At 46.4% G+C, this 21,452-nt stretch overlaps 1 protein-coding gene and 1 long non-coding RNA gene across 8 annotated transcripts in view; one reads left to right on the plus strand and one right to left on the minus strand.

The window, feature by feature from the left end:
- LOC102163798 overlaps positions 1-16,876 on the plus strand; it is a 64,021-nt gene extending 47,145 nt beyond the window's left edge. The window contains exons 9-10 of one of the 3 annotated variants that reach the window (XR_002340518.1): positions 788-865; positions 15,628-16,876. This is a non-coding gene — a long non-coding RNA (uncharacterized LOC102163798). Of the gene's footprint in view, positions 1-787; positions 4,569-9,440; positions 12,868-15,627 lie in introns of those variants that run through there. The other 2 variants (XR_002340517.1, XR_002340516.1) reach the window with 2 other exon arrangements.
- The window catches only part of BMPER (BMP binding endothelial regulator), a 246,181-nt gene that overhangs the window by 3,839 nt on the left and 220,890 nt on the right, over positions 1-21,452 (minus strand). For 4 of the 5 annotated variants that reach the window (XM_013990842.2, XM_013990843.2, XM_013990844.2 and 1 more), the window contains one exon: positions 9,313-9,443. The exons of the other annotated variant lie outside the window; for it this stretch is intronic. In XM_013990842.2, the coding sequence (XP_013846296.1) occupies positions 9,313-9,443 (131 nt within the window). The remainder of the gene's footprint in view (positions 1-9,312; positions 9,444-21,452) is intronic. 5 annotated transcript variants of the gene reach the window in all.

Genomic DNA, 21,452 nt, shown 5'->3' on the forward strand with positions numbered 1-21,452 from the left:
GGAAACTTCCAACAAGCCCCTAAATGACTAACATAACAAGGTTCACAAAGCTGTGGAACCTGCAGACACACTGAGGTCTGGGACAATGGTGTCCTCACTCCACCAGGACAGAAGCCCCTGTGCTTGGGGACCCTCCTGGACCTTACACTCTGTGCTTCTTCATCTGGCTCTTCGTAAGTATCCTTTATAATCAATCAGCAGAAGTACAAGTAAAGTGTTTTCCAGACTTCTGTGAGCCATCCCTGCAAACCAACAAGCCTGAAGGGGAAGGGGGTTTGTGAGAACACCTCTCTTCCCCGACTCTGTAGCCAATTGGACAGAAGTGAGGGTAACCCAGGGCCTCAATTCTTGATCTGAAGTGAGGGTATCCTGTGGGACTGAGCCCTTAAGCCTGTGGAGTCTGATGCTAACCCTGGGCAGGTAGTGACAAAAATGAATTGAATTTGAGCACACCCATGTGGTCTCCAGGGCGCTGGAAAATTGGATGGCGTGAGAGGAAACCCATTTGGTGTCACTTATATGGTGAGTCAAAACAGTTCAGTTCCGGGGCACTGGACGTGCCCTTGTCATTTCCCTTCCTCCTACTTATCCTGTTCAAAGCAGCTCATCTATGAAACGTACCTCGAATGAGTAATTTGATTGTGCTACTTGTTTCCTTCCTGGGTCCTAACTGATACAGAGGGAACCTAAGTAATTACTGCTTTTTAAGGCTACTTTCTCTAACGTTACCCCCACCGTGTACCTAAGAGGTCGTTTTGGCTTTTCATAATTTCCTTCTTTTCCTTAGGCTACCAGGAACTTCCGGTCGCCAAGCCAGTCCTGAAGACCCACCCTCTGCCTTGACCTGGTGTCATGATCAAGCTTGGTGAGTGTCACCACCATTCATCTCATCTTTCTGCCTTCTGGAATCACTTCCCAACCTTTCCTCCTGCCTCTCTTGTCTGGGTAAGATGTCCCTGAACCATATATTCAGAGCACCTGTGCCCACCTCTAGCTCTGCACTTAAAAGAGGAAATTATAATCATCGGCTCCCTTGTTCTCTCTTTCTCCAACTAAATCTGAGCTCTTTGAGGGAAATGCCGTTTTGGGTCTTGATTTTCAGAAGTAGTAGGTTTAACATGTAGAAGGGACTCAGGGCTGCCGTGGAATCGACGGCATAGATGTGTGGAGAGTGAGTGGGTGGATCAGCATAACTCATCCTCTACAGCTCTCGACTTCCGCTTTTCTGATAGCTCTCGACTTCTCATGGACCCCTTTCAAGTTCTTTTTTTTTTTCTTTCTCTTTTCAGTGACTAATAGAATACCGCATATACTGTACATGCCTTTCTACTTGGAAACATCCTAGCTGAATATCGTATTCACACACATAACTGTATCTGTGCATCCTTCTATTTTTATGGATCAGTGATGTTCAGACCTGGAAATGAGGATCCACAGAGAGCTCCCTGATGCCTGGACCCCTCCCCAGACCAATTAAATTAGAACCTCTGAAGGTGGAACCAGGTTATCAGTAATTTAAAAAAACAACACCCCCCCACAAAAACAACAAAAACCACCTCTCAGCATGGTTGATTGGATGGTGCAGCCAGGTTTGAGAATTGGTCCTATAAACTGTTCTCACAGTCACGCTCAGTTGCTGTAGTGACTCTCAGCGTTCCAGCAAAGGAGAGGCCAGCTGATATTTCCAGAGTGGAAGTGGGTGCACAGTAGGAGCACAATTTCCCATCTTCCTCCACCTAAAACCCCTCGGGAGTGCTCCCCCAGTCCCAGGGCAGTCGCCTGGTGATGATTTAAGGCATCTGCACCAGCACCCTTAGCCCACCTCCCTCCTGCCCCTGCTCCACACTGGCACCCATCCTTAACTTGCCATTTCTGCTTTCTGACCTGTCTCCTCTGGGAACTTGCTCTATCGTGTGTCCTTCCTGCACAGTAATCTCCTGCTCTCTTGGCTCCACCCTCCACATAGTGGAAACATTTTCAGATCAACACTAATCTCTAACAAAAAATATTCCCTAAAATCTGACTTTTTACCTCTGAGCTTCATAGAGAAGTTTACAGTCATTTTATCCAGTTCGAGCGTCATGAATGACCAATGGTGGCCTGTCTTCCCCACCTACCCCTTTACCCAAGCAGTGGCCGCCAACATTTTCCATCGTGGCCATGGCCATGGACATCCCCGCAGGCCCCGTTCTTCTCTGATCACGCCACAAAATATTTGGTCTTTTGGTCCATTTTATGACACTGCAATCTCTAGGTTCTTTTGCGAACTTCTTGCAAACATCTCTCTCTAGGGCTTCTTTGCCTACCCTGGCACTAAATATTCAAATGTCCCCCATGATTCTTCCCAATATTGTCTTCTCTTCAATCTCTTTCCCTTCCCTCTCCCCCTCCCTTCCCCTCTCTCTTCATCAGTCACTATAGTATTATCTCTAATTTCCAGTCAAAGAACTCTGAAGTAGGCGCTCTTGTCATGGATAAGCGGTTAACAAAGCTGACTAGCATCCATGAGGATGTGGGTTTGATCCCTGGCTTCGCTCAGTGGGCTAAGGATCCAGCGTTGCCGTGAGCTGTGGTGTAGGTCACAGACGTGGCTCGGATCCTGTGTTGCTGCGGCTCTGGCATAGCCGGTGGCTATAGCTCCAATTGGACCCCTGGCCTGGGAACCTCCATATGCCCTGAGGGTGACTCTAAAAAGCCCCACCCAAAACAAAACAACAAAAAACAAAGAGCTCTGAAGTCAATTATCATCATTTCGGATGTTCTTTCCAAACTAAGCATTTTCCAAATCTTAATTCCAAAATGTCACTTCCTTCAAGTAGCTTCCTGGATCTCCCCAGGATACACTTCCCTCCTCTGCATCCCACAGCACAGTTCACGTTGCAGTTATTTGTTTTAATCCCCCAATTACAGTGCAGCTGTAGCCCTTAATCAAAGATGCTCGCAAGAGTCTCCTGAAGATCTTTGAAAAGATATATATTCCTTAGCCCCTTCCCCAAGGACTCTTGCTCTGTGTCTTGGGTAGCTGTAGAATTTAAAGACTCCAGGGGTCCTTAAAACAAGCACCCCTGCTTGAATAGCGTCAACCTCAGAGGCTGAGGCTCCTGAGGGCAGAGTCTTCCTCTTCCAAGGCCCAAAGCTCTGGCCCAGGGCCAAGCACAGAGGAGCAGCTTAATAAATGCTTGTGCCTGTTGGATGATGATTTAATCTTAATGACGTTCTATCCATCATCCTAGTTCCCAATGTGGATTACATCTGGCTGGCTTGAGTTCATTTTCCACGCTGCTGCTTCCAGAATGCCTCCTTCAACTCACTCTTCCCTCCAGATGCTTTGCTCCCCTTCAGATCTTGCAAAGACCCCATCCAGCATGAAAACTCAACTGAATTTCCCTTTCCCAGACCTGTTCTTTCCTTTTCCCTCCTTCTCCTGTAGACGTGCACTCTCTCACGTCTTTTCCTCTCTCTGACTCTCAAATCTTTCTTCCAACTCTGCCACTTAATCTTCCACAGCGCCTCTGTGACATCTTACCTTTGACTACCGAACGCTGATACTTCCCTTACCTCCTAGGGGTAGAAAGCAGAACACAAAAAATGAAGAACTACTAGGAAAAAAAGAAGTTATTTTTCACCATCTCCATTCGATTCAAATTAAATCGATAGACATCAACTGAGTATCTACCATGTAGTGGGCATTCTCTTAGGCCAGGGAATCAAATGCAAATCAGACATTATTTCTGACCTCCAGCTACAGGAGCCTGGGGTCACAACCAAACAGATGATATACAAACAGATTCTTAATTAAGTGCAAGATGTGCATATTAGACAGTGGGAACAAGTACAGTGGGAGGAGGAAGAGAGAGCCCTCAACTCAACCTTCCTGGGGTAGGGACCCAGGAAGACCCTAGAGACCCACCAAGGTCTTAAAAGGTGAGCAATCACTGTCAGACCAACCATGGCAGGAAGAGTTTCCCATGTGCAGAGAGCAGCTGGGAGCAAAGGCAGGATGGAGGTGACAGCAACAACAAGCATCCATGACCCAATCAGAAAAGGAAGGAGCCCAGGCTTGTTGAGGAAGGGAGCTCACGTTCGAGAGGCAGAGTGGGCAGAGACAAAGGCACAGAAGTGGGCAGGGCTGTAAGCTTTAGTGAGGAGGAGCCTTGAAAGGGTTTTAGCTGGGGGATGACATGATTAAATCTGCCACCCAACCGGCACAACCTTTATTATTATTTTTTCTCTTAATCTTTTTTAATTTGGCAAACGTCTCTCCATCATCGTCGTCATCTGGGCCTCCGCAAGAACGCTGTCCATTCATGTTTTCATGTTCTCTTCACTCCCTGCCTCTCAGCGGGGGCCCTGGCCCCAGGTCTCTAGGATCATCCAAAAGTTGGGCCAGTTGCAAACAAAAGCAGTCCGCCCTCATTACTACCCGGCAGTATTACATGGCAGTCCTGGGAAATTCTTTTTTTTTTAATAATTATTTTTATTTTTTTCCATTACAGCTGGTTTACAGTGTTCTTTCAGTGTCCTACTGTAACAGCAAGGTGACCCAGTCACACATACATATACACATTCTTTTTCTCACATTATTATGCTCCATCATAAGTGACTATAGTTCCCAGTGCCATACAGCAGGATCACATTGCTTATTCATTCCAAAAGCAATAGTTTGCATCTATTAACCACAAATTCGAGTCCTGGGAAATTCTTACAGCCACGCAAGAAAACGTACATCAGGAGCTGCGTCTGCTGTTTGTTCTCCCACCGAGCACAGGTCAGAATTTCCTTATGCTTTATTTCCTCCTTGAGATCGCTGGGGAAGTTGAGTGAGGGCAGGGCTAGGCTCCGGGGTGGGGAACTTCAGAGAGACCATGCCCTGAGAAGCAAGTGGGCAGAAATGCAGGCTTATGTACAGTGACCAAGGCTCCAGAAGGTGCGGGGAGGGTGACTGCTTTTGTTTGCAACGGGCACAGCTCTTAGACGATCCTAGAAAGTTAATCCTCACTTGGACCCTGTTTTACCCTTTGGTGAATCCATTTTTTGTTTTTTTCAGACTTATAACAGGCAAACAATACTTTTTTACAACATAAATGTGATTTGATTTGCACATATTCATTTGAAAAGGATTCATTTGATTGAATATTAAAAAAAAAATACAGGAAGCTACCCCAATAGTTAAGGTTTACAAGTATTTATTCTCAAGGGGTCCCAAAAGTGGCTACTCTGTAATGTGTTTGAGTGGCATTCTGTGTGACTTTATGTGGTACCCCATAAAGGTGCTGAGTGTGGGCTTTATCAATACATTCAATACCCGCAGATCAGTGCCCTCTGGAGCTCAGTGGTCCCCATGCCCCCCTACTGGGTGCTGAAGGTCACAGTGCTGCCTTTATCTTGAAGCCTTTATAGGAGACCCAAGTCAGCCAAGGAAAAGCTCTGTGTGTATAAGTAGAGCAAGAGCTGCTGCAGAGAAGGGGCTAGAATCACCTGGAGTTTGTAGAGTCAAACAAGGAGCAAACTGCTCCCAGAACCCAGCAGATGAGTGGATGTGCTGCAGATACACACACCACTTTGAATATCCCAGCATTCTTCCCACTTATAAAATGTATTCCTGAATATGTAGCGGCAATTATAGGGTCACATATTGGGAGGGTGGCAGAAAATCGGCTAAGGATGGCAAAGTAAGATGCAGGAACAGTGTGACTGGGCCACCTTGCTGTACAGCAGAAAACTGACAGAACACTGTAAACCAGCTATGATGGGAAAAAATAAATAAATAAATAATCATTTAAAAAAAGAGATGTGGGAACAAGATCATAGCAAAATTCCAGAGTCAGAAGGTACCAAGTAACAAGCATCGATGATAAGGACCAAGTGAACTGTTTCTATTTCATTTCTAGTATTTGTCCTACATAACAACTATCTCGATAAATTAGTTGATACTTAGATAAATCTACAAAGAAATATATACCCATATTTAAATATATTTTTCTACAGTGCACCTGCATACGTGTGTTCTCATAATAATTAAGAACAAGGGCTCTAAGGCAAATCGACCTAGGTTTGATTTCTAGCTTTCTTTCTAGCTCTGTGACTTTTAGCAAATTACTTAAATATTCTAAGCCTTAATGTCCTTCACAGTAAAATGTGGGTAATAGAATGTTACCATATAGATTATAGTGGGAATTAAATAAGAAAATGTAATATGAAATGCTAGTAGAGTCCTTGGGGCAAAGGAGCTGCTTAGAAAATAGTACATATTAATATAAATAGTCATCATGAAACTTTCATAGACCTTCACAATAGCTCTCCACACATTGTATTGTATTTGGTAATTCCATACTAAAGTGGAGTTTCATTAATCCTTCTTGCCACAGCCGGCGGGTGTATACTTTGTGTTGGTAGCCACGATAGTGCTAAAATCCAGCCTAACCTTGGAGATGTCACTTGTTCGTTCATTGTTTCTTGCCTGGCTGGCTTTTTCTTTGTTCAACTTTCAAGCTTTTTACTCTGGAAAATTTCTCTTCTCTCTATTAAGTGGCCTTAAGTGCTGTTTTAAGTCATAGGATCTGAGAGCTAAAAACAAGAATATTCTTACAGTCTTCAGTATTCCAGATGAATCGAACATGAATCTACTGAGAGATGCTGCATCTCTCTGTAAATACCAGCTGTCAATCTGTGGAGGTTCAGAGAGAGAGAGTGTGTGTGTGTGTGTGTGTGTGTGTGTAAAAGGTCCCTGCAACCAATCATTGACAGAGCTATACTTCACTTCAATGGCTCCACTAATTTTAAGTGGCAAATGGAACCTCTCAGAAGCCGTATTCCTTTTCCATTAGGAGAGTAATTTTAGCTGCTTAGACTCAGTCCCTGAAATCAGGATCCTGGGGGGAAAAGTGTAGTCCTCAAATGCATTGGGTGCACTGAACTGGTGTTGAATGTAGCTCTGTGCCAGGAAGGGGGGCCTCATATATTCTGTATCTGATACAGTCCTCATCATAGCACCACAGCTAATAAAACAAAGTTCCGCTGAGCCCGGCATCACACCGACACGAAGGGCTAGGGCTTGAGTTCATGTATTTTATTCACTTTCTGGTAGATTCAAGGGAAGGAGGACTCAAAATAGAGAAAAGGGGGCAGGCATAGTTAAGGCGTGCTGCAAGGACCCAGTTTTCCAAAACCCTGCCTTCCTACACTATCCCACGCTGATGTGTTAGGTGGGAGGTAAGCCATTTAGTCTCACGTTTCAGGAGCCTCAGCCACACCTTAATATGAGTTATTTTTACCAAATCAATACTCCTCTGGGAAGGGCAGCATCGATAGAGAGGCATTCTTGCCCTGGAAGTGAACTCCAGTATAAAGATGGACTTGGGCTTGCAGAAGAGAAAGCAAATCCCAAAGGGAAGTCACAAGGACATAAGGGGACTTGAGTACTTTTTAAGGACACAGATTAGTCACTGAGTCAAGCAGTGGCTGGAGGAAGCTTTAGTAACCCCTGAACACTCGTCACCCCATTCCCACAAAGCCACTCAAATAAGCATACAAATTAGCTCAGTGGTTTCAACTCTGCCTGCAGGTCAGAATCGCAGTAGAGGTTTCAAATGATACCCAAAGCCAATGAAAGCAGGTATCTGGGCATGGGGCCCAGGCATAGTTTTCTGGTTTATTTTTTAAGCTCCTAGAGCGGGTCCAGTGTCCAGCCAGATGGAGACCTATGATCTAGGTGAACACGATCTCCATGCACTGAAAATACAGACTCAAGGCAATCCTTCTTGAGCTCTCTTCCAACCAGATGACAGCTCCTGCCCTCCGCCAAGGCAGACCCTCTCGAGTTAGCAGTGCTGGGAACTACCTCTCCCAACATCAGGGCTAAGGTTTTTAGGATGAGTGTAGAATGCTGCAACCCCAGTCTCTTCATTCTAGGCAAATGTGGTCCTTTACAGAAAAATATTTGCCAAGCCTTGAAGTAAATAACCTTCAGTCATCGAACCTTCAAGTCTAAATGAGAGCAGCAGTTACACTGACCGAGTATCTTCTCTAAGCTGAGCCCTCCTCTAGATGTTTCACCGACACATCATGAGGCGTCTAACTCTACAGAGCAGATATCTAGCATCTCTCCTCTTCTTCCTCCGTACACTCCCTCCATCTTAATCCAAGACACCAGCATTCGTTTCATCCCATCTACTGCAACAGCCTCTTGCCTTCGATCTCGCCCCATTCAATGTAATCTCCACACGGTAGCCTCTACACAGGGTGACCATTGGGAAGCAGAAAGAGGCTTACTTAAAGCCCATCAGTGGCCTCCATCCTTCTTGGAATAAAAGCTAAGACCTGCAAAGTCCTGCATGATCCAACTCTGGCTTCAACTCCTCTCTTGTCTTGTGCTCCTCTTTCCCTTGCCCACCAAGCTCGAGGCATGGACTCCCTTCCGGGTTGAGATTGTGCTGTCTTACTCCCGCCTTATGGCTACCACATATGTTTCTTCTGCATAGAGCTCTTGTCCTAACCCCCTTCCGTCCTTCAATGCTTGGCTGGACTATCACCTCCACAGAGAAGCCTCCCCTATTCACCATCGAAGTAGCCAACTGTTTGTTTTCTCTTGCTCTGCTCTCTTTGCTTCCTTCCTTCATCATATTTAGCAAGTATTTACTGTAGAGTTGCTATTTTTGCCTGATTCTCCCATTGGGCTGCCAGCACCTCAATGACAGGGAGCTTATCTCATCTCTTATAGTTACCGAAGTCCCTACAGTGCTTTGGTGCCTGGTACTTAGCCACTTTGTAAGAAATATTTCTTGGATGAACACAAAAGTCCATTTTATAGATACCAACTAAACTAATTAACTTGCCTGAGATCAAAGAGCTATAAGAACTATTATAGCAATCTGTCTCTCTGAGGGAAAAGAACATTCTTCTAGGGTTTGTATAACAACCTCTCTTTCCAAAAAAAATCACACTTATCCTGAAGACCTTAAATGACTGTGATTGTCCTGAATCTCCTTTGCTCCCCATGGAATCTAAGCCACAGCTGCGATGTCCAAGTGCGAAGCACATCCAGCTGGGGGTTGAGGTTAGGAGGATTTTGCAACAGTGGAAATCCTGAAATTGTTCAAATGTGCCTGTCGCAAAGTGTGGCTCTTAAGTGCTTTCTATCCTGCCCAGTGGGAAGCGCCTGTGTTTTATCAAGTTGAAATCCAGTCGGACCACTGATAAGATGTCCCTTTGGCCAAGGGGGCATGTGACTGTTCACATCACCAAGTCACTCCTAGGGCTACCTTGGGCACTGGAGTGAGTTTCTGATGTGTGCATCCGCCGGGAACGTCTCACCTGCACAGGTCTGCTGAGGCTCCCAGTGCACGCTGATGCCTTCCCTCTGGCAGGCCCGGGTATAGGCCAGGAATGACTCGCAGTAACAGTTTTTATGAACTGGACATTCACACATGTCTGTCACGCAGGACCTAGGGGACCCAACGGAAAGAAGTGAACATTCAAAAATATCAAATTATCAAGTGCAACTCTTAGAAGAGGAGTGGTGGGTGAGTGAATGTCAAAACTTGACTGGACATTGAAACTTGCTATTCAGATTGGAAACCTAAAATTATATAAACATTCTGTGTTAGACCTTACTGGATACCTCTGAATAATGTGATATTAGGTTCACTCTCTTCTCGATCAGGACTGTCCAAGAGAACCTTCCATAATGATGGAAATATTCTGTTATCTCCACTGTCCAAAGTAGCAGCCATTAGCTGTATCTGGCTACTGAGCGCTTGGAACATATACAGCGTGACCGAAGAACCCAGTTTTTTTATTGCTCCCCACCCCCGCCCCAAGGCACATGGAAGGGCCAGGGATTGAATCTGGGCTACAGCTGCAACCTATGCCACAGCTGCAGCAACACCAGATCCTTTACCTCAATGCACCAGGCTGGGGATTGAACCCGCACCTGCATAGCAACCGGAGCTGCTGCAGTCAGACTCCTAAGCCACTGCACCACAGCAGGAATTCCAAGAACTGAATTTTTTATCTGACTTAATTTTAACTAACTTAGATGTAAATAATCACATACACCTATTGGATACCACATTGGGAAGGCAACTCTTAGAATATAGCCCTATGAACGGTGCTGTCATTGTGCGAGTAGCTCTGACATATGAATAACAGGTTCTACTGCAATATAACTCAAATAGTGACCAACTAGATGAAACCACAAACTCTCCTGGCTTTCTGAAGACACACAATTAGGATTTATTTTTGAAATATTTTAGAATCTCAGTCTTTAGAACATGCAGTAACAGATTCCAAATAGAGCAAGACTTTTGGGTCCCTAATTAGACGGAAAGATAAAGGGGACTGAGTCAAAGTCTCTGTCACTTAAGTTTAAATATGGAAATGATGGGTTTGGACATAAAGAGAACGAAAATATGTTTAAAACACAAACTAATAAATTTTCAAGTACGCTGACCTGGAAGACATAATAACAACCTTACATTGGTAGATGATAGTCCCGTTTACAGAGGGCTTTCATATGCAGTCTGTCCCCGAGCGCTAAGTGGGACTTGGCACAGTCCCTGTTTTATAAATGCAAAGGTCATCTTACAAATGAATAGATAAGCCCAAGGTCACATTAATAAGTGACAAAAGAGTAAATTAAATTATGACTCCTGACACCACCAGCAAGTTTACTGCCTGACATTTCTGACTTAACATTTTATGCAAGATGCCCAAGATTAATAAAACCAGAATACCCTTATTGTTTTTAATACCCTGTTCAGCAAAACGTCTTCCTTATCGAATCTAACTCAAGGCTGAAAGCCAAAAAATAATATTCAGGATCTTGACGTGATCAGGACATGGTCACCCAATGCTAATATGTGAGCACTTCCTCTTGGCTGGGGGACACGTGCAGACACCTGACCACAGAGAGTGGCCAGCAAGCTCTGCAGAGAAGCCGGGGCACTGCCTGCTCTAACCAAGAATTAAATGGCAGAAATGATGTGAAAGGATCAGTAGACTCCCCGTGTACCCTCAAAGTTATTACATTTCAACACTCAAGGGCACAGCCTTGGGAAATGAGAACTAAACTGGAACAAAAGAGAAACAGATCAGAAACGTCAAGAGCTCTTTCATTTCATCCAAGGAGAGACCGTTTGATGCCTGACACCTAAGATATAATAATCAAGATAGAAAAACGGCTCTCTCTTCTCTCTGTAATAATCACGGCTGTATTTCTTAATACCCTCTCCGCTTGTATTACAGAAAACCTTTCCAATATCAGACACACATGTTGTGTCTTTACATTCATGTGGAGCCTCCCAGCTTCCAAGAAAAGCCAAATAAAGCCTATCCTTAAAACAGCCTCTAAATGTCTGAGCATGAACCTTTCTCAACAGTGTTTCCTTTGTTGTTTCGGTTGTCATTTCAGACTAACCACACCCGCCACATTCATGCTCAGGCGACAGAGCAACATTTTCGACTGCTTGGGGCCTCTAAGCCACCTGTCACTCATCCTCTTTCCTGGCCCAGAGGTTTGGGTCTCTTGTGGTTGTTCACAGCTCCCACTGCCATGACATGGGTGGGATGGCACCTTGCGGGCCAGGTAGAACGATGGCACTTATGTGAAAAAGACCTCAACAGGAGATGCGTCCTCTGGTTTGAAAGAAGGACGAAGGTAATTCTGTAAAATGGTGTGGACAGTCCACAAACAAAATTTAATTTGTTTGTGTGAAGGTATTTTTGGTGAATGTGTTCCTTCTTTTCTCTTTATTTCTACCGATTGTCCTTTGAAGCCATTTACACAATTTACACCAAATTAGGGACAGCTAAGTTCACTTCATAGAGAATGCTGAGCAAAAACGGTGCAAGCGCATTTTTAATCATTGCTACGTACACATACTCCACCCCAGCAACCGACTGCTCTGGGCCCTCAGAAACAATCAACGCTGTATCTACACTTCAACACTAAGGAAGATTTGAGCTTCTATTACTTGGCGCTCAAGAAAAACAACATCTGAGGGAGAAATGTTTGTCAAAGTCAGCCCTTGACTTGAAATATACCACATATTTTTAAAGGCTTGAAAGATGTGTTTTGTCACAGAAGTTAAAACTATAAGATGTCTTTTTTCACTTGTCAAGTTGATTTTTACACAAAGTTGTGCCCAGGGTTTGTGAAAGAGTGGAGAAATACAAGGTCCCTACTCTGCTGGCAAAAGTGTAAAACTGCGAGCCCATATGTTGAGCATGTTGCTCCGCTCAGCTTTTACATGAATTATCACATTTATTCTACACAGAACCAGATATGAGGCAGGTCCTGTGACTAGCCCACTTAGCAGCTGGAGAATCAGAAGCTTGGAGATGATAACACCTTGCCCAGGGTCACACGGCTGATGACAGATGTGGAACTGCAAAACCCGGACTGTAACTCAGGTCGTTCGAATCTCAGCACCCATATTCATAATAACATTTGACGGCCCTTCTGGAGAGCAATTTGACGATGCGTATACATAGCCATATCCTTTGACAGGGAAATTCCACACCTAAGGAACTAGGAATGCATTTGGACAAAGACTTGATGTATAGGGTTTTCATCACCATGAAAAGGAAGAAAAGAAAAGGAAAATGAAAAAGAAACAACCTAAATTCCTTACACTAGGGGCCTACTTAAATACCTGTAGTGACCTCAACCATGAAACATTCTACAGACATTACAATGATGTTTAGGAAATACATTTTAAAACACGAGGAAAGAGTCAGGAGGAATTCATTGCAAAAGAGAAAAACTTGTGTGGTTATACACAGAAAACAAAAATAACTGAAAACTGGGGTGTTCCCGTCGTGGCGCAGTGGAAACAAATCTGACTGGGAACCATGAGGTGGTAGGTTCGATCCCTGGCCTCACGCAGTGGGTTAAGGATCTGGTGTTGCCGTGAGCTGCAGTGTAGGTCGCAGACACAGCTTGGATCTGGTGTTGCTGTGGCTGTGGTGTAGGCCAGCAGCTACAGCTCTGATTAGACCCCTAGCCTGGGAACCTCCCTATGCCATGGGTGTGGACCTAAAAAGACAAAACACACACACAAAAATAATAATAACCGAAAACAGATATGCCCTAATGTTCACACCAGTCAACTCTGAGTGACTAAACGCTGTCTCTCTTTCTTTTCCTCCATGTTTTCTACAATGAATACACATCACTTTTCTAAAATGATAAACAGTATATTTTTTAAACAAGAAAAAGAATAACGTAAGTCATAGTACCATTTATTTTATTTTTTATTTGGCCGCATCTGCGGCATATGAAGGATCCCAGGCTAGGGGGTCAAATCAGAGATCATAGCTGCCGGCCTACACCAGAGCCACAGCAACACCAGATCTGAGCCTTGTCTGTGACCCACACCACAGCTCACAACAACGCCAGATCCTTAACCCACTGAGTGAGGCCAGGGATCAAACCTGCATCCTTGTGGATACTAGTCAGGCTCCTTAACCAGTGAGCCACAATGGGAACTCCCATAGTAACATTTAAATTCAAATCTAGGAACTAGAGTGAGAAGATAAAGAATAGGAAAAAATTAGTTTAAATTTGCAGATCTTAGTTATCAACTATTTCTCCAGCTAAATCATTCCAATCTGTGTGTTGGAACCCTCCTGACATAGGCTGTGATTTGATTCCCTCTGTGTTATCCTCGGATTCTCACCTCATTGATCTACTGATGCTGTAAACTTGACAACCAGACAGATGGAATGGATAACGGAATAACTGTGCATGCTTCTGCTGGTTACAAAGGAATTTATGAAAAGAATATAAAAGCATCCTCAAATGCCCTTCACATTTCAGGGAGGGGCAAAACGACTGCTATTCAAATACTCACTTTGTGTTTATCACACTTAATAATTCAGCCCAAGGAAAAATCGAATGTATGACACAGTGGAGTTGAATTTTTATATGCTAATGGAAGATGACTGTCCTTTCCTTAGTCAGTATGCACGAATACTCTACATGTATATTCATTTTACAGAATAAGTAGCAGAATGTTATCACTCTTAGCAGTTACTGAGATTTATGGCTTTGGTTTCTCTGCTTTCCTGGCATTATTCTGTCAGCTACATTCTGTTTGATGCTGCGTTCTTGGTCAGGAAACACAGCTGCCCATTGCTGTGGGACAACACAGACTGTGCTGCAATTGAGCTCTTCCAGAAATACTCGGCAGGCAAAGAGCACCGCCTGGGCAATCCCTTTAAAGTATACTTTAAAGGAAGGAGCCTTTTTTTTTTTTTCTTTTCTATCTTTTTAGGGCCGCACCCTTGGCATATGAAGGTTCCCATGCTAGGGGTCTAATTGGAGCTGTAGCTGCCGGCCTACACTACAGCCACAGCCACACAGGATCCGAGCCACATCTGTGGCCTACACTGCAGCTCACGGCAATGCCAGATCCTTAACCCAATGAGCGAGGCCAGGGGTCGAACTGGCGTCCTCATGGATGCTGGTTGGGTTTGTTAACCACTAAGCCATGGTGGGAACTCCCCATAGGAGCTTTTAATTAATGTATCTAGAAATGCTTTTCTGATGTATCCCCCGTGCTTCTGGCATCTTTCTTAACAGCAGAGGGGAGCAGGCTGGACTCTTGCTCCATAGGTTTTGCACAGCTGCGCGGTGCAGCGATATAGAAGAGAGATGATGCCAAGAGCTACGGCAGGGTCCTGAAGGGTTGGCGCTGTGCTGGCCAGCGTTACGTCACACACCAACTGCCTCCCTTCTCTAAATCTTTTATGTAAGTGGGCTCTGTTTCAGTAAGACCCTGTGGAAGCCACAAAACCCAGTAGAGTGTGTGTATCAGAACCCATCTGTGGTCCGTTCCCTCCCTGGTGGAAATACAACTTAACACAACTGATCTTCAGGGGAGTCTTCCTCATTTTTTCCCCCCATCCGGTTACAATCACTGTCTCCTACAAAGTTCTAAGACTACAGCTGCTGGCCCACAAGGAGCTATTTAAATGGAAATGTAAGTTAACTGTGATTAAAGTTTACTGAGTTCCCGTTGCGTCTCAGCGGTAATGGTAATGGACCTGACTAATATGTATGAGGATGTGGGTTCCATCCTTGGCATCACTCAGTGGGTTAAGGATCTGGCATGGCCATGAGCTGTAGTGCAGGTTGCAGACATGGCTCAGATCCCACATTGCTGTAGCTGTGATGTAGGCCGGCAGCTGCAGCTCTGATTCAACCCCTCGCCTGGGAACCCCATATGCCACAGGTGTGGCTATAAAAAGACAACAAAGGAATCAAGCTCACTGCTGCTATCTTACTGGGCATCTACAGAGAAAGTTCAAATTTCCTGGCCTCAAATTCAAGGTCCCTAGTGATCTAGCTGCCCCCCCACACACTCATTTTTTAATCCAGTCAGAGGGAAAGTCTCATTAACCCCAGGCTCCCTTCTGTCTTGTTATTCCTGCCTTGACTGTACCTCCTTGAATTTCCCACTGGAAACATCGGATGCCTCTCCTTTAAGACTCAGTTCTCATTCCTCCGTGGTGCTCCCTGAGCGGCCCAAGAAAAGTATCCTCTTCCTACTGGGTCTTGTCCCCTGCACACCTTTCTTCCTGCGCAGACCCTCTGAATCCTAATCACCTCCTTCCCTGTTTCAGGGAAAGGATTACATCTCACCCTGCCAGCCAGGCACTGTGCCTTGAACCTGGCAAGCATTCCGAGTGGATGAGAATGGCCTGATAGCCCTCGTGCAGCTCCACAGGGCCAGACAGTTGCACATCAGTCTCCGAAGGGCATCGAGGCCCTCCTCTGGCCCCCTCGCTGGCCCCTGCCTGACATGGCCATGGTGTGGGGACTCCCGGCCACAGCCACCTCGGAACTAAGCTGCTTCTACAAAAACCTTTCCTCTGGCATTTCTGTTCTGAACTTCCTGCACTCCTCTCCTGTATCCCAGAGGATTTCTTTTTCATAATTTAATGAACGGTGGAAAAAAGGATTTGATGAGAGAATCCTGTGTTCGGGACATATTTGCAGAAAAGCATATATTCAACATGGTAAGAACGACCTATAGCAGCTCTTCGTGTTATTAAAAAGGCAAGCCTCCAATCCTGCTAAAATCAAAACATCAAACACCTCTCCGCTTCCTAGCAACAGCATGCCGTGTGATTTTCCCTCTGCTTTTTCTGGCACGAGGGTCATCCTGCCAGAGAAAAGCAAGTACTCATGACTGTGCGACCCAGACCCAGGACTGAAGGGCAGATATATGAACCACCGGGAGCCTTCCATGCTGCTTCTGGGAGAACAGAGGGGCAAGCCTGGAGGGACCAGCTGGCTGGGAGCTGGCCAGAGCTTGGGCTTCCCCTCTGCCACCAGGAAGGGTCTCTGGCTGGGGCCATGTCGTTCAGTCTGGAGTAACTGCTAGAAGGGGACAGGAAGATGACTGGAAAACCAGCCTGGGGTCCTGGGGCTTTCCCTGCTCTGTGTTTCAGGAAAGTTCACTGAAGCAAGAGAAGGGCATCTTAGGCTTGTTAATGCCTGGGAATCAATGAGAAAGGGGGATGGGAAGGGCTACAGGAGCCGGGAGCCCTGGGCTGGTGGACAGAGTATGTTTAGCTACCAAGGGACCATCTCAAAATTCACATACATTTTAACCCTTGAAACTCTGCCCTGACCTCCCTAACCTGAGTTACATGGAAGGAATGAGAATGAGCAGCCGCTGTTAAGAGGGAGTAGCCATGTCACATTATGTCTAAGAAAATCATTCCAGACATAACTCAGTAGTGGCTACTACCTCTGTTCCCCTCAATACCACATGGACACCCTTTTATTTATTTATTTATTTATTTATTTATTTTGTCTTTTTGCTATTTCTTTGGGCTGCTCCCGCGGCATATGGAGGTTCCCAGGCTAGGGGTCGAATCGGAGCCGTAGCCCCCGGCCTACGCCAGAGCCACAGCGACGCGGGATCCAAGCCGAGTCTTCGACCTACACCACAGCTCACGGCAACGCTGGATCATTAACCCACTGAGCAAGGGCAGGGACCGAACCCACAACCTCATTCAGATTTGTTAACTACTGCGCCACAACGGGAACTCCAGTTTTTTGTTTCTTTGTTTTGTTGTTGTTGTTGTTGTTGCACCCTTACACTTCTACAAAACACAGTGCTCTGACCTACGGATCAGGGCTCAACGATTCAATAATGTGAAACACGAGGGTGCTTTATGGAGTTGTTAACGAGAGGCCAGCCCACAGAGCCAGCCAGGAGGGAGTCCCTGCAGCTCCCGCCAGAACCTTCCTGGGCCAGCCACATTTTGGCACCACAAGAATATCTGGTGAGGATATCTGCTATCAAAGAGTGGCTTAAATAGTAGTTCTAGGCAGCCTGGAGTTGCCAGGACAGCACAGCAAGGCCAGGCATTTCTGGGTGAGTTTGTGCCTTTCATGAACTCGATGTGACAAGTAGGGCAGGAGAATCTGATAGTTATGGATCCTGAATTTAACTGCAGCTTCACCAAAGACCTCCACCCACCACCACCACCAGCAACACACACACACACACACACACACACACATATTAGCCCTTTAGCCCACTCCTTAGTGTGAAGAATGAATTCATGGAGCCCTGTTTGTTCCAGACTCTAAGGGAGGCACAGAGATGGACCCCGCCTAGAAGGGGAAATTGCACACATACTAAAATCCAAACTCTAAATGACACAAAGGCTATTATGGCCAGGAAGCTAGTGCGGTGGGACACTGAGAACTAAGCCATGTCCAGAGGCTTCACAGAGTAGGAGAGACACAGGAACTGGGTCTTGAAGGATCTGTGGAACTGTGTTTGGTTAGAGAACAAGGAGAAGGAAATTTCAGGCAAAGGGAGGCGCCCCAGTCAAAGCCTGGAGTTTCTAAGTCACCAGATCTTAGATTTGCTAGTCATGTGATCCAACCTCCAATACTGAAAACCAAATCAAAATGAAAAAGTTCCTGATAGACAGTCACAGAGCCTTGAAGACCCCGTTTCCTCACAGAACAGCTTTGCAGGTCCACTGCCTTTTTTTTTTTTTTTTTTTTTTTTTTTTTTTTAAGGGCTGCACCGCAACATACAGAGGTTCCCAGGCTAGGGGTCCAATCAGAGCTGTAGCTGCCAGTTTACACCACAGCCACAGCAACACGGGATCCAAGTCACGTCTGTGACCACCACAACTCATGGCAACGCCGGATCCCCAACCCATTGAGTGAGGCCAGGAATTGAACCTGCATCCTCATGGATACTAGTCGGGGTCATTAACTGCTGAGCTACGAAGGGAACTCCCGAGGTCCACTGTTAAGACATTGATTTCTTCTAGGGCTTAAAATGCTCCTAATCCTAACTCTTAGGAGTGACGCCAGGAGCCACACAGCATCATCAGTGTGCTGGTGCCCTGCCGACTCTGCCATGACCTTCCTGAGCTCCTCCCTCAGCCCCGTGTGTTGTCATCTTCCTGCTTTCCAGGTCCGTCCCTCTGTAACTGCTCTCTTCCTGCCTTGACAAGGATAAAAATCTAACTACCAAAGTAACAGGGCAAAAACCTACCAAACCATTTTGATAATTATTCACAAAGAACCCCTTCTTTGATGGCCTGGACTCTGCTCCTGTCCTGTACTCGCTTCCCATTTAAAACCTAGAAACCCTGCACTGGCACTTATTTTAGGTTCTCCAGATACTGAAAACCACTGATGGCTTTAATTCTCATTACCATTCCCCCAGAGGTAAATGGCACGGCCTACACGCAGAAGCTAGTGTGGCACAGGAGTTCCAGAAATGGGCATCTGCCGCAGACACCCTTCTAAAGCCAGGGCTTCTTTTAGTGGAATAAGAGGCGGCACAGAGATCTCCTTGTAAGAGTCACGATGTTTATGATTTTCCATAGAGGCCAATTTTAGCAGGAGTCCCTCACACTTGTTTGAGCAGAGACCAAACAACCATCACGCATGTCTAGAATCAAAAATATTTCCTCCCTTGATAAGGCCATATATTAGATAATATATGGGAACTATGATTCCTAGTCCTGTGGTTAATTTTTCTTGCGTCTTGGGGTTGAGGAAGGTGTGTGCACCCTTCTGCTCTTCGCCCCTGCTCAGGGGCTACAACTATAACGGAGCCAAAGACTCTATCCACTAACATGGTTAGAAATACCTCTTGGGAAAGATGAGCTACCTCCGCCTGAGGATAAAACACGGGCTCCACGGAGGGGAAAGCTGAGGAGCTGTCGCTCTCAAGAGAGAACTCAGTTCGGGGAAAGGTGTCTCACGGGCGGCTGGGAGCGAGGAAGCCTGGTCACTGCCCCCCTCTAGTGGCCAAGAGTGAGAGTGTCAAGTAACCCTAATTCTTATTCCCGCATTTGCGTCCTACCCTTCATTTTGGGGGCGGGGGTGGGGGGAAGGCTGGCTGATAAAAGAGAACATAAAAATGGCTATGTGTCTGAACGTCAATCACTCTGCTCTTAAACACGTTCAATCCATCACTGTCATGCTCACTGTAAAACAATGGCAGGGCTGGTTGGTGGACTAAATCCCTGTATAATCATGACAGCCCACGTGGGGTTCCTGCCTAGGAGGGGGAAGAGACACACCATGCTGCGGGGCAGGCAGGTGGAACACGGTGGTCACAGCCTAGAAATTTCCCATTCTTTACACATGTCATTTTCCCTGTGCACTGCGTCTCACTTCACATATTTTTGTTTTCACCAAAAAAAATCTCAAGAACAAGAGGGTACCAGACCTATTTACCACATAGGAGGCAGCTATACAATCAGAGGACCAAGATGCCAGCGTACTGCCAATATTCATCCATGCTCCTGGCTCTTCCTTAGTAAGAAAAAAAAAAAAAAAAAAAAAAAGGAGGTCCCTATAGTGCCGGGATTCCAGGAGATGTGTCTAAATAGGGACTAAGACGAGGTGAAAGACCCTCCATGAATGGGAGAGAGGGGGCTCTTTACCCAGAAAAATCTCAGTATCACCTCTTGGTTGAGCCTGTCTCATCCTATTTCTTTCCCAACACACAAAGACAGATCCTCATCATCTATGAAACTTAATTCAACCTCTAGTTGAGTGTCTGCTGTGTGCAAAGCAGCCCTGCCTTAAATCTGGGACATTCACGGCTTGGGAGATGGACAAGGCAAGACTGGGTTAGGCAGCTAGGGACACGCGGCACAGGTTAAGGAGGTCTGGGCTCCTCTACCTGCAGGACAGCACTGGAGATGGAGGCCCCTTAAATTGAGCTGCCGGGGCCCCCTGCTCAGCTCTGGGCGGGGGCGGGATGGGGGGAAGGACCGTGTGCCCACACAGGTGTTCCCGCAGAACAGAGGCAAAGAGCACTGTGGAGTCACCACTCCTGGGTGAGAACCCCAGCTGGGTCACTTGGGTACAGTCCTGGCTCTGCCGGTTTTCCTTGAATGCTCTCATAGGAGTCTCATGAAGAGTAAGGGAGAAAACAGACTCTCCCACTCCCACCACCACCATCCCAAAGGAGGAGAGAAATTCATCCACCCCCAGAAATGAGGCTGAGAGGTGGCCAAGGCAGACACCGGGGGCGCCCGTCCCAGCCCAGCTGACATTCAGAGTGAGGAGTGTGGGGGACACGGCATGTTTTCTCTTCTCCCTCACTCTCGAGGGCCGGGGGCGCTGGGGGCAGGTCGCTCCTGCCCCCCAGAGGGCAGCTATCGGAGGGCTTCTTGTAAGGGCACTGAGGAAACCCCCTGAAAGAGAAGGCATCCAGCATCTGGAGGCCACAGCCCAGCCACACGCAGCAGCTGCCACCAGCCCAGCCGCTTCAAAGGGGCCGATGCTTCCAGAGGCCTTTTTCACATTAGGTCCTGGAAGGCTGCCAAGCCCCACAAACCCTCCACTACGTGTGCTAATAAAAGAGCGGCAGTGGCGGCCGCCCCTGGAGGATGCGGGCCGGTGGTGAACTTTTTCAGATGCTGGGTGCCTTTTATCAAGCGTCCACCACCGCCCAGCCTCCACCATCAACCAGCGTTCACATTCAGTCCCTGCGCAAGGAAAGCCTTTTTCCACTGCTTGGCTGCAGGGGGAGCAGGCCGGCCACTAGGCCCGCAAGGACAAGTGTCCTTCCTGAGAGACCCAGTTCACCCCCATCCGTGCCAGACAGCAGGTGGCCCCTCTCAAGTCACAGGAAAGAGGTTCAGGGACCTGACGTTCCCCAAAACCAAATCGTCGACACTGAAGCCCACCACCTCCTCGCCAGCTTCCCGCCCTCTGCGGGGACAGCACCCTGCCCAAGCCCCAGAGATGCAATGCGACAGCTGCAAATAGGAGCAACGTACAATTCTGACTGCAAACTTTTTCATGGAAGAGAAAACTAAGACCCAAAGACGTCAGGCAGTTGGGTTTTTTGTGATGTTTTGTTTTTTAACATGAGACTGTTTTAACATGAGACATTTTTAACATGAGTAAGTGGCAATGCTGGGTCCGTACCCTCACCCTG

This window comes from Sus scrofa, chromosome 18 (genome assembly GCF_000003025.6).
Source record: "Sus scrofa isolate TJ Tabasco breed Duroc chromosome 18, Sscrofa11.1, whole genome shotgun sequence".
Taxonomy (NCBI): Eukaryota; Metazoa; Chordata; class Mammalia; order Artiodactyla; family Suidae; genus Sus; species Sus scrofa.